Source organism: Anser anser (assembly GCF_964211835.1).
Source record: "Anser anser genome assembly, chromosome: 13".
In the NCBI taxonomy this organism is placed as follows: Eukaryota; Metazoa; Chordata; class Aves; order Anseriformes; family Anatidae; genus Anser; species Anser anser.
In genome coordinates this window covers 8,448,776-8,462,128 of record NC_139734.1, presented here as the reverse complement: position 1 = coordinate 8,462,128, position 13,353 = coordinate 8,448,776, and the positions used below count along the sequence as shown (strand labels likewise).

The following is a 13,353-nucleotide window of genomic DNA, read 5'->3' as shown; positions in this document are numbered from 1 at the left end:
AGTCAGCTCAAAGGGAGTGTGGCCATGGGGCAGGGGGAGCTGTGGATATGGAGCCTCACCACCGTGTCTATGGGCACATTCAATGGTCTGAAGGTTCCCCACTGCCGTTATTTTTTGTGTAGTAACAGCAGCCCAGCAAGGCAGGAAAAAGCTTCTTTGTGCCATGCCGGGGGCTCCATTCACGCTTGCAGCTTCTGCAGCCGAATCCCCGTGACAGCGTGCAGACCTGCTCATCCTCCACTGCCTCGTCCCCAGGGCAGCTCCTGCTGGCAGTAGCGACGAGGCACAGCGAGCGCCTGTCTGTGTAGTTATATCACACACCTTTCTGCCACCGGCAAAATTAGAGGCAGATGAATCTTCTCTATAAGTCTTCTTCTCCCTGCCTGGAGAACGATTGCAGGAAGGAATCAGTCTGCCTGGGCCAAGGCAGTTTGGATGGTCTCACACCTCTGCCAGTGTGTTCAAAAGTGCCGTTTCCTCCTGAGGCCATGGAGGAAACTTCACAGGTTTGCAAGAGTGCACAGAGCCCAGCCTAGCCCACGGGACTGGCTGCTCCTGGTCGATTTTCAGGGGCTTGCAGTCAGCTTGGTCTCTTGAGTGCCTTATCAGCTGGGGCTGTGGGTGACCTCTTCCAAACCCTTCTTCTTCCAGCTGCCAGATTGAGAGACGTGGTTCTTCTTGCCTGTGTCACTGCCGCTGCTCCCTTCAACCATGGGACTTCGCAGAAAACTCTCCTGGAAGATGCCTTTACTGCCATAACCCTCTGGCTGGGTGTGTCGCCGCAGGGCTGACACAGCTCACTCAGGTGAGGTGACACATGGCACGTGCCGCCACGATGCTCCCAGACAGAGGTCAGAGGGCTGCCCGCCTCCCTGCCCACCTCCCCTGCTTGCTCCCCTGCCTGCACATGCAAGTGCTCCTACCTTCCCTCTGGAGACCCTGAGCTCCAGCAGCCCTTGCAGGGATTCAGGGGCTTTGTAGCTTGTGTCAGCCTGCTAATCACAGCCTTTCTTGACCCCACCTCCTGGAGGAAGCTCAGCACCAAGCCCATGGGCTGGATTTTTCAAGAAGTTGGGCTAGTCTAAGACTGCAATCCTGAGTGTTTAATTGGTGTTAACCGAGGGGAAGCATGGCACAGTAGAGCTCTGAAGGGCCACCAACCCTTCTGCCCATAACAGCAGAAGAAGAGCCCCATCCGAGCTGTCAGCATGCTTGAGAAAGAACTTGGGGGTGGAAGAGTTGCAGAGAGATGCAGGGTCATGGGCAAGGAGCTGAGCAGAGAGGGCACCAGGGCACCTGGTGGGCACCGGGATTCCTCCGTCCTCCTTCAAGTGTGGGCCGGGCAAGCTCCAGTCACTGCCTATTGATGCACTGGGGGAGGAGCAAGGAGGGAGCCAAGGCTGTCTCTGAAGCAGAAGCAAGGAGAGCACTGTCCTGTAGATAAAGAGCATAAGATGCTGGAAGATAAAAATTTGGCTGGAATTAGAAGTTAGTTTCTGCTCATGAGGGCAGGAATGCTCCAGGGGGAGTAATATAGACAGAAAGCTGACTTTTTTGTCATGGTGTTTATTGAACTTCTGACAGAGGTTGTATGACATGGTGCCAAGAGCTGGAAGATGATGACTCCACTACCCACTAGCTACTTTTGGTGCAAGGCTCCTCCACTTCTCATTCAGCTTCCAGGTTTGTCCATCTCCTGCTTTCATCCAATGCACTATTTGATTAATTAAATATTCTCTCCTACAGATTGCTGGCTGAGGGTGACACACGTTTAATGAACAGCTGCAGGTCCCTAATCACATTGGCAATTAGGAATGTAATTAGAGCACTTGCAAATGGTTTTCATGCTGATAAAACATGACAGAGTAGAGCGTTTTCACTCACTGTCAGCTGTCAGAAAATCTGTTACCTATCTAATGGCAATTTAATTACAAATTCCTTCACTACCTTTGTTTCTGATTGCTCTGGTCCATGGCTTGACTGGGCATCTCTTGGGGTCAAACGCAATGCAACCCAACGTCATTGGTGATGTGCCATGGTAAAGCCCTGGTTGAGAAGGGGGATTTCAGGACAGGATGCCCATGAAGCCTTCCCCTCCCACCTGGTTTGGGCTGGCTGCTGTTGAGCCACGCAGGAGCCTGTCCAAGGGGGCAGACACCAGTCACGATAACATTTCTGAAGAGCATGGAGCTGGAAAACCTCAGCAACCACCTCTGTTGGAGAGGCCAGCACAAGGCAACTGCTGCCACCTGAAGCCACGCTGAGTGACCCCCGCATCAAAACACGATGCTGACAGCCGTCGTGCTGGATGCCTTCTAGAGAAGCCATGGGAGACTTGCTTGTAGGGACTCCACAACCAGGCGTGACATCTGGCTCTAAAAGCTTTTTATTTTGGTAAAGGTTCCATTTGTTTCATCTGTTTCAGAGAGTTCCTGAACTGAGACAGCATTTGGGAGTCACAAGGCCAGCATTTGGTATGCCCATACTGTCTGACCGCAGCTCTGTGCAGGGCATCCAGGAGATGGTGAAGCCTCAGCTGAAAAGGCTTGGGTCCTCCAGCTCGGTCTGCTCGGAGTTGTGCTCAACCCTGCAGCATATTCAGCTTGAGCTGCTGAACCTACCCCTGTCTAAGCGCCGTCTTCTAAAAAAAATGGACGTCTTTTGTTGCTGAAAGCCTTCCTTGAAGCAGCAGCTCCCGTTTAACTGGCAGTGAGTGGCTGTGAATCAGAAAGAAAGGACAGAGTGGACATAAGGGGCACCCATTTTAAGGAGTTAGGGCGAGACCTGTGCTGAGCACAGCCTGTACAGGATGGGTTTGGGAGCTGCAGGCCTGCAAGCAGAGCTGTGCAGGAGGCATGTGGGGAAGCAGATCCCATCTCCCATGGGACTGCACGTATGGGAAAATCTGCTTACCTCGTCTTCACTGAACCACAGTCCAGAGAGAGGGTCCCACCTTGAGCTCCTCAGGACATAGGTATTTCCCACAAAGATGTAAGAGGAGTCTGGCATGCCCCACTCAACAGGGATGCTCAGCAAAGGGCTCCCATGCCTTTAACCACCCCTAAATAGCATTTGTGCAGTCACTGTGTGCTGCCGAGCTGAAATAGCACTGTAACTTCATCAACAGCATTTCCCCTCGGTTCTCAAGCTGCTGTGTTTAACTCATTACCAGGTAGAGGTGCATTAAGAAACACATTTTACAGATGAAGGTACTGCTCAAGAGGAGTTATTCATCTCCAGGTCACATGCTGAGACAGCTGGGAGCAGAACTGAGGCCTTTTAATGACAGTTGAAGGTCAAAGATGCAACAAGTGACTGCCACGTTTTGGGTCACATCAGAGCCCAGGGACATCAGACATCAGAGCCCAAGTGTCATCTAAAGCACTGAATCCCCCCAAAGTGCTGATGCCTCCCTGCAGTGCTGGTGAATTCCTGGCCCTGGCAGGCCTTGTGGGAATCTCGCAGGTAATTTTTGCATAGCTTTCAAAGTATAATTGCTTAATTTGCTGTAAAGTGCTTACTTTGGTTGTTAAAACTGCACGAAAGTTGCAAAGCAAAGAGCACAAGATGCTGGCTTCAGGTGCACACACACGGCACAGCTGCACCTGGTGACCCACAGCTCCGTGCCACCAGAGAGCCACCGAGAGTCCCCACGCTGACACGGAGAAGCCCTGGCAGTGTTCCTTGCTCCCAGCCCTGTCCCCAGGGCTGGCTCTGCTTTTCAGGCTGGGTGTCTGCTTTTAAAGCTCCTGGGCACGCTCACCTCCTCCAGCTGACCCAATTCCTCCTCGTTGCCATGGAGAACTGGGCTCATTTCTGGGTTTCAGTCTTGGTGCCGCTCCTGCTGTGACTGCCGACCAGGTGGATGCTGCAGCCAGTCCTGCCTCGATGTTCCCAGGAGACAAGCACCAACGGGACCAGGGTGGCACGTGCGCTGCTGGGTGGCTCGGCTGGTGCTTGGGATCTCCTCAAGCAGAGGACACCAGGGGCTGTGTGTCCCGGTGATCCTCCCTGTGCCCGCTGCCCCAGGCGCCAACAGACGTCAGGTGCCACTCTTTGTAAGCCCCGTTTCAGCACACCCGCAGGCACAGTGAAGCGATGTGTTTTGCTGTGGTTAATGGTCAAGAACTGGCAATTTTAGGGGCTGGCACTTCAGATGAGTATTTAAAATCTCAGTTAGAGTTCTGCTAAGGAGGACTAATTTGGGGCCAGATCAGACACTGTAAATCATTTACCCCATGCAGTCTCTCAGCTAGCTGCTCCAGTGTGTAATTTTCCATTCTGTCCATTTATAAAACAGTATTTTCTGCTTTTCTTTCTTTGTTTGATTGTTTTCCCCAACCAGGAGTTAATTCACTGGTTAAAGGAATGTTCATTCATGGATGGAGGGACTGCAGCTTTGTACTCCTGGACTGGATTATCTCATCTCAGTGCAAGCCATTGTTGTTGGTGAACAGCTACAGATGAGGCAGTCTCTTGATGTCACTTAGTATATAAAAATAATAATTTGTCCTGTCTCTTTGCTTTGCAGCTTCCCAGGCAGGGGGATGTTGAGCACTGGCAAGGGAGCTTTTTCGTATCTCCTATTTCATGAACTCCAGAGCAAATAATAGCAACAAAACAAAGCAAAGCAAAGCAAAACAAAACAAAACAAACTAAGCACACAAGGCTCCCAAAACAGCATTAACCTTCCCTTCAGCCCACCCCAAAATTGCAGGCCAATGTTTCCCCTCCTGGTTGGCTCGAGGAAGCAATTTCTAGTTTGAATTGCTGTGCGTGTGACACTGAAGCCTTGTGTGTTTAAAAGCGGATTCCTGGAAAGCAGCGGCAAAGCCAATTTCATCTTCTCAGCAAAGTCTTTTTCTTTCTAAGAAGCAGCCTGCCACGTCAGTAATGGTTTTAAATTGACTTTCACAGGTGCCCATCCACAAAAGATATTGTTTCCTAGAAACCAGAGGTTAATGGAGAAGGGCTCCAAATAAAGCAAGAAGGAGGGAAAACCTCCTTGCTGTTCTGCCGAGCGCCATCTGCTTCATGACAATAAAGTCAGCCAGAAATTACGCTTGGTTATGGCGTAAAGCCTCCTCTGGCTTCTAGGAAATGTGGATGGGGAGCACGGGGCCATGCCCAGCTTTCTGGTGGGGCTGGAGGGAACATGCCCACACTGGGGCTGGGTGCACTCATCCAGTTTCCCCGATTAACGCAATAAATACAGGCAACACGAAGCAATTTCTGGAGTGATGGAGGCTCCTGTTGTTTGCTTTGAGGGGAAGGATAGGGAGGGTGTGATGCACAGCACCCCTGAGACCATCCCTTTCCAAAGCTTCCATTTCCCAGCAGCTCTTCAGGCATCTGGGTTAACACCCGTCCTTTGCAGTGCTGAGGCTTATTCAGAAAAAGGGCAAATGCTGTTTGTTCACACCAACACCCAGTCTGCTGATCTCTGATCCCTACCAGCAGTTAATCTGCTCCCCAGCAGCACAATGGCAATGTGTCCTGGCCATCTTGGATCACAGCCATGCACAGGAGGATCCCTGGCTTTCCTCCATTGCAGTTTCCCTGAGAAAGCTTGTGTCTCCTGTGCTAAAGCCCGTAAGTTGTTCATGGCTTGAAGAATTCCTCCCTTCCAACATTTTGCAGTTGCTGTGCCTGATGAAGGAGGCAAACCAGGTCCCGTGGCAATGGTGCTGTTGAGTGGCCCTGAGAGCTGGGTGCAAGCCAAAGAAGAATAACTTTCTGGGGGTTCAGCTGACACACAGATGTGCTGTGTAGAGCATATTCTAGCTGCAGTTTTGGGTGGAAAAATGAGCAGAGCCAGGAGAGGTGCCTGGCGTTCTGTGTGTAAGAAAAATGCCAGGGCAAAACCCACCTCCTAGCACTGGTGTAACACTAATCAATGATCTTCTACCGAAAAACAACCATGGAACATCCAAAAGCTGCTTGTGGAATTCACCGAGTGCACTAACCTTCACTGCCCCTCTAAAAAAAAAAATCAGTCCCAGTTCTCCAGATCACAAGCCTCCGAAAATGGCATTTCCACATGCTCAGTCAATCTCAGCAGCAAACATTAAACACCATCCTCCGAAAGTGTTAACAGCCCCGGGAAACAGCCCCCTGCATCGCCGACACTCTTGAAAGCAGCTGTATTAATCTTGCTGTGCTTAAGGTGCCAGCCCTCTGCAGAGCGGAGATAATACTGCTGCATCTTGTGGGGGCTCCGGGAACAAATGAATATTTGTGAGCTGCTCTGCCAGCATGGTGCTAAGCACAACCAAAAGCCCACATGGAAAGGATGAGCTATGCTTTCTGCATGGCATGGGAGTGCCGAGGGTGGGAAGGGCTCTGCTGATTGAGATGTGCAGAGCAGCTGCTGCCCCGCAGTGCCCACCCTCATCCAGCTGACAGTGGGATTTACACAGCTGGTGTTTCCAGCCAGTGCATGTGATTTGCCCCTGATTTGTGGGCAGGAGCTGCGTCCCCTTGTGCAGGCTTCAGGAGCAACCACGTCTTGTTCTGTTCATGCCCTTGCTACACGTTGGGTTGGTGTAGGGCTGCTGTCTCTTCTACTGCAGGGTCTGGTCAACAGTGATAGTGTTGCACTGCACTCTTTTTAGGACTTGTGTTAGGGCCAAGTAGAAAAAAAAAAGGTGGGGGGGAGAAAAAGTCACATTGTTTATGATTTGGTAGGGTTTGGAAGGGGAATTTTGAGATTAAAGGAAAACCTGCTCACATTTTTCACTCATTTATTGTCCTTGTCCTTGCCTTTAATTTTTATTTAATTTTTTATTTCTTTATTGAGAGGGTGGTGTGGGGATTGCTGAAAGGTTTCAATGAATGTGGTGCATACCAAATCCCTAGTGTGAACCCAAGGGCTCCAAAAATCCATCTGTTTCAGCGGGATCAAGTTTCCAGGCTTCAGTGGCTGATCTCCAGTTTTCTTCCTCTTGCTTCAGATGTTTGACGCGGGCCCTCTGGCCACCAAAGAAGCTGCCCACATCTCCCTGAGCCTGTAGTGAAGTCTGCTGGGCACTGTGGTCGCTGCCCCTACCCCAGCTCCTGGCTCCAGCTTTGCTAACCCGTGTTCGCCATTCATTTGAATTACCAATGTGAGAAGGAGTGTCGAAGATGCTTCAGAACGTGATTTCACTTACTGGTACCTCCCAGATGGCTGAAAAGTATTTGCTTGAACTTGAAAGACTGAGTAGACATTAAATATGAAGAAAGGGTTGCATTTTTCAAGAGCTGAGGCATATCTCCAGTCTTGCTGATGTCAGTAGCAAAGTTCCCAGTGCTGTTAATGAAAGCAGCGTTAGGCTCATTTCCTATTTAGCCTCTGTTTTGAAATCCTACCTGAAGCAGGCATGCGGCTAGGGGACCACAGAAGAGATCTGTGATCTGAGCACAGCAGGGATGGCGTCTTCAGCAGCATCTTCATCCCTCACTGGAAGGCCAAAAATCTGTGAGTCCAGGGCCTGGCCAGATGGTTAGAGTCTGCAAAGGATGGGCTGAGGCAGGTATTTGGTGTGCTGAGCCACCCTCTTGCTTCGACATGTCCTCACCTTCAAGCCAGAGTGCATCTCCGCAAACTTTTAGCCAGGTCACCAAAGCTGCAGGTCTGGCCAGGACCATCGGCTTCCCAGTCTCCAGATCTGCCTCAGAGGGCTGTGCAGCTCCCACGTTGGGGTAGATGACCTGCAGAGGTCCCTTCCGACCTAAACCGCTGTGCGTGTGATTCCCTGTGCCCGTGCTCCCCTTCCCCGCGTGCCGCGGGCTGCAGGCCACCAGGCCTCCCCCCACGAGTGCGGAGCCCTCCCTGCCCGGCCTGGAGGCACCCTCAGCACCCAGCCTGAGTCCCGGCTCCTTGGCACCCCTCTGAGGGGGCCAGGAAAGCCAGGAGCACTCGAGATGAGCCCACCATCACCTCCAGCCCACGGCCATCGTCAGTGCCCATCTCCCAGTGCAGGCCTGAGCCGATGGCAAGGGCCGAGCTACCTGGTGGCTAAGTTAGGATCCCCTGCAGAATCCGACTGTTGCTGCCCAGGGAGTCACACACAGCAGCTTCCAGGACTGGAAGCTGAGTAGATGATGACCACTGTTTGGGCTGGAGAGCAGGTTCTCCAGCTGGTCCCCAGGCATCAGAAGTGGCAGTGTGTCCTGGCTACCTTGGATCACAGCCATGCACAGGAGAACCCCTGGCTTTCCCTGTCCTGTGCTATCTGTCCCTGATGTCAACTGAGGTCTTCTCTTGGTGTTTCAGGCACGTGCTGCCATGCAGGGGAGCTGCAGCCCCCAGCTTCTGCCCTGAACAGTCATCGCCAGCCAAAGACAAGGGTCATGCAATCAGCAACCTCATTAACATACTTGGCATCGTATGGGAGGGCTTTGCAGGATTTTCTCCAAAAGCAAGAGTCAGAAACATAGTAGGCTGTGAGTCCTTGAGGCTGTGGGGAGCTTGTTGTGGGGCTCTGGATCAGTGGGGTCTTCAGGCTGGTAGTACTGCATGGAAGAAGCAGGAGAGCTAGCAACAGGCCCCACCAGTGGCTTTTTACAGCTGTGTTTGTAAGCTCCACGCAGCAAAAGCAGCTGTCTGAGGTACTGCAAATACCACAGGTTTGTCCCATAATTAAAGCAGCTACTCAATCTTGAGGCCAGTTTCCATGTGTTGGCATTTAATGTTTAATGGGAAAAAGCCTAGAGCAAAGGAATAAAGTAAGAAATATTTAATTTTACAGTGTTGGTTTGCACCATATGTTTTCCACTTCATAAATATTTTAGGCACTTATGCTCAACAAAGGCAGGCTCTATCTCCCATGGGCTTGTATGTCTTCATGTCCCTGTGGCGGGGCAGCTTGGGGCTCCCCACTCCCTGCTGACGCCTCCCAGGCAGTGAGGGGACATTTATGCGGCCACGTCCAGCTACGTCTCTGCAAAGTGCTCTGCTCACCTTGGTCTCAGTGCTCTGGAGGGCTGTGCTGGGACTGGGTGGCTCCAGAGGGCTGGCATGGCCCTCCGGCTACAGAGGCATGGGTAGCAGAAAGGGGAAATGAGGGGCAGCGAGTAGAGGAGCTGGCCATCAGCCACACTGCACCGGGGCAGGGGCTCCATCCCTGCCCTCCCACAGCTCCTGGGGCTCTGGGCTGGTGGGCAGCAGAAACAAGGTCCCCACAGCACCTGGTTGGCATGCAGGGATTGCCAGCAGCCCCTGCAGCCTTGGGAGAGGGCAGGCTGGAGCACTTGGTGTCCTCAAGATGTGGACAACATGCCTTTGCACGACACCCTCCAGGGGCTGCGAGCAGGGTGCTGAATATTTCTGCATATGGACTTCTTTGGACAGAGCTGCAGCATCCTGCATGACCTGTCCCACCCCCCTGGGCTCTTGAGCCTGTGTTGCAGTCCAGGACGAGAAATGCGGTTTGCTGGATGGTACCATGCGTCTCCCCCTGCTCTGCCTGCAGAGCCTCGTGGACACGCATGGGACACACAGCATTGGCCCTGGGGACAGCAAACCCTCCCACCACCTCCCGCTGAGCTGCCCCGTGGAGCTTGTTGTGCTCTCAGGGGCTTTGCCAAACAGGAAGGCTTCTCATCCCCATCCTGGGCTATAAGCGAAGGCCCTTTCTTCGGCGTGACTGATTTCTTGCTATGCCCCTGACTCAGTAACCCCAACGTCTGCAGTCTGCATGTTCTCAGAGGTTTGGTGATGGCCAAAAGGAGCATTTTGTGGACCACGGATGTCACACGCCACGCAATCTCTGCCAAACACAGACACATTCAGTAACGTATATATATTATATTATATTTATATATATATATACACATTAACAAAAGAGTTGCCAAAAAGAAAAACTGAAAAAAAAGAAGAAAACATAAAAAGGAAAAGCAACCCTCCCCCAGAAATGAGTATGTTACACGTGGAAGAGAAGAGTCAGGCGGGCGGCACGGTAACCAGGGCCTCACCACGTCCCAGGTCTGTATAGCGGGGTCCCCAGGAGAAGTGGGGCCAACAGCACCCCCAGCCCCACGGGGACCCCGCTGCCTGCCTCCTGCCCCTCCGCTGGGCCATGGGAAACGTGCTCATTCATAACGGCAGGCTGCACAGCCCGAGGGGCTCGGATTAGCAACAGCCGCTGTCGTGTCATCGTGCGCCGGACGGGTTTGGCCAAAGGGACGGCTCACTCACGGGCTGGGGGCAAAGGCTGCGAGGCAGCGGGGGAGCATCGCACGGAGGGGCAGGGAGGGGGCTGCTGCTCCCACCCCCCTGGCAGTGCTGGGGCAGGTTCTGCTCTTCCACCCCCAGGAGAGGACGGCGTGGGTGACCCAGACGTCACTCCCACCCCAGGCCTGCGCTTTTGGGGTGCGGGGCTCCCCGCTTCGTCCGCCTGCCCGCCGCGGGACAAGACACGCGCTAAGGTGTGCGGGGGTCCTGCCACGATTAGTGCAATTTCATCAGGTGCAAATGTCACATTAACGGCTCGTGTGTTTTACTGGATGCGCTGAGTCCGCTAGCAATAAGCCGGTCAAAGCGGTGCCGGTGCCGGCGGAAAGCTTGGCACCTGGATTGCAAAAGCTAAAATCCATCTCCAGTGCTTGGGCATTTGCTGGAGGGTGATGCAGTGCGAGCAGCCCTGGCTGAGGTCAGCACAAGGGGAAAAGACTTTACTGATAGCTCCATGTGGCTTTGGAAAAATACATCCAACCGAAAATGGCAACTTAGCCTCTTAAAATGAACTGTGTTTGTGTGCTTAGCTGCAGGGAACGGCAGCTCAATCCCTGTTCAATCCCCACCCCGTGCCTTCGAATGCTGGGGCCTAAAGCAAATAAAACTGGTCTGTCTGCTCGGGAGGGACGCACTGTGTACCACAAGCCCCTGCCAAGCACCACCAGCCCACGAGCAATGGGAAAGCGGCCCAGACTGGAGGCAAACTTGACTTAGCAGTGCAAGTGGCAATGTCCCTTTTCCTCTTCTCTCCCCAGAGCATTGGGCAACCAGTCACTGAAAATGTCACCCCGGTTAAGCAGAGGGATGCTGTGCTGAGGAATGGGCTCTTTGTATACCTGCTCTGCCTGGATGCCCTTAATGACACAAGTCCCCCAGGATGGCTCGCTGGTGGGGACCCCTTCCCACAGCCCCTGTGCCTGCTCCTTGCTGTGGGAAGAGCCTCTAAGTGCTGTCACCCCGTCTGAACCGGCCACCCACCCCTCCAAGGCTGGGCTTTGAGGTAGTTTCCTGTCAGCAAGGTCCAGGGGTCTCTCCCCATTGCAATAATAATAATAATAATTAATAATAATAATAAAAAAGCAAGGAAAAGGCTGGCAGAGCTGGGAGGTCTCAGTCCATGTGTGATGCCACCAAGGCTGGACCACATCCGGAGGAGAAAAAGGGATTTTCAAATACCATGGACCAAAGCTCGAGCATCAGCACATTCCGTGCCACTGTGCTGCCTGACGTCCTTGCTGGCCCCATCTGCAGGGGACTTGGTGCTTGTGGTTACTGGGAGCACTGGTGGCAGCTCAGGAGCTTGCTGGGGCCCCAGGGCTGGATTCAGCCTTTTGCCTCAGAGCAAACAGGACAGCCCCATGCTCACACCACCATGGCTCACACCAGAAACCGAGAGCTGAGATTTTGGGGTCCTAAATTGAGATTTTGGGTCACAAAGCACAGAGATGGTCTTTGGGCAAAATGTGTCCCTCTGCTCAGCACCAGTGTCTGCAGGGATACCCGATGCAAAGCTAACGGAGGAGCATCTGTGCCGGGGGCAACGTGCACCTCGACCAGCTCCTGAGCGAGTGCTCGATGGGGGCTCCCTGCATCCTGGTGAACTGGGACCTCCCGAAGCAGTGGGGCGGAGGGGTGGGGGTTGGACCCCCCCAGCATGGGACTGCAGCCCCAGCCAAGCACAGGGAACAGCAGAAATGCACCACGTACCCATTGCCTTGCTTCCCCCATGGGGGCCTCTCCAAGTGCAAGTTACCTACCCCACACCGGTACCTACCCCACGCCGCTACCTACCCTACCAGGGAAGCTGCCAAATGTTGGCCAAACAGAAAGCTCTCACCAGCAAATGATGCCCAGTTCTCACCTGGCTCTGCAGGTCTCCAAAAAGCCAACCCCTCCTGCCCCAACCTGTGCCGTGCGGAGACACACGAGTCGTCCCCCTGCTCACCGCAGCACCCGAGGAGGTCACCCCAAAACCCCACCCCAGCCTTTCCAACCCCCGAGGGGAAACAGAACCATCCGTGTGATGATCTGCCTTGGGAGAGCCTGGCGCACACCACGAAGATGCTGCGTGAGCCTTGTGCACGACTGCGCTGAGCTTGCCGACAGGAGTTTATTTTCAGACGTGGTCAGGGGTTCTTTCTCTTTCCCCTTAAAAATAAGATGAGCTGTGGGCGGGCAGGCAGGCGGGTCCTCTCTCCTTGGAGCGTTCCGGCTGCACGGCGGTTCTCCAGCTCGGCAGGCTCCTGGCACCCACCACCAGCACCCACCAGCATCACCAGTGCCACCATGGGGCACGGGCAGGGCTGAGCATCCTAGTGACAGGCTTTCATCCCTGATACGTACGGGGACTCCTGGGGCCTGCAGTTACACTCCTGCTGCTCTGGGTAATCTATGAAGTCCGGGGCGGGCAGACCCGAGAGGATCATCAAGGATTTGTTCCAGATGGTGAACGTCGGACACACGGGCAGGATGAAGGAGACTTCGAAGGTGTGGAGGTGGAGGGAGTTGGCTGGGTCGTAGAAGGAGAGCGCATTGTTGTCGTAATCCAGGAGGACGCCGAGGCGCTTCATCTGCGGGTGGACCTCCACCAGCATCTCCTTGTTGTTGTGCCTCACCACGAAGTTGTTGTTGCAGCGGGAGAAGACCCAGGATGAGGAGTTCTTCCCAATCCACTCGTTCTTGGGGGCTGACTTGTAAGCCACGCCGATGGCGTACCTAGAAGAGGGGAGAAGCTTTGCTTAGCGACCTCAGCGTGGCATTAAGCCCAACCCCAATCTCCTGCGAGCAAATGCTTGAAGAGCCCCGTTCCAAGCAAGCCTGGCTGTGGGTGCTCCAGTAGGGATTAAGCAGAGCACCACAGGGACATCACATTGCCACAGGGCAGTGGGAGGCTGCCCGCTGCACGCAGGTTCTGCTCCACCTTTGATCTGAGCATCTTGGCTGTGAGCCTCCCCAAGACACGGGTCCCTGGGCTGGCTCCGAGTCACTCGATCAGCTCCTACCAGCACTGTTCTGCACCTGCTGCTGGGACCCTAACGCCCTCAGAGTGATTGCTGGCCTTCAGCTGGAGAGAGCTGCACAGGAAAAGAAGGAATTGGTTCAGCCCTGAACAGCCTCGGCCTGGGTCGTCACTC

General features: G+C 53.7%; 1 protein-coding gene and 1 long non-coding RNA gene across 5 annotated transcripts in view; one reads left to right on the top strand and one right to left on the bottom strand.

The window, feature by feature from the left end:
* Window positions 1-1,006: 1,006 nt before the first annotated feature.
* LOC310880972 lies at window positions 1,007-10,078 on the top strand. The gene is made up of 2 exons (XR_014572021.1): window positions 1,007-6,539; window positions 6,954-10,078. It is a non-coding gene; the product is annotated as an uncharacterized lncRNA (long non-coding RNA).
* MID2 (midline 2) overlaps window positions 9,776-13,353 on the bottom strand; it is a 73,996-nt gene continuing 70,418 nt past the window's right edge. For all 4 annotated transcript variants that reach the window (XM_083797528.1, XM_083797529.1, XM_083797530.1 and 1 more), the window contains one exon: window positions 9,776-12,934. In XM_083797528.1, coding sequence (XP_083653654.1) covers window positions 12,532-12,934 — 403 coding nt within the window. In that variant the 3' untranslated portion in view covers window positions 9,776-12,531. The remainder of the gene's footprint in view (window positions 12,935-13,353) is intronic.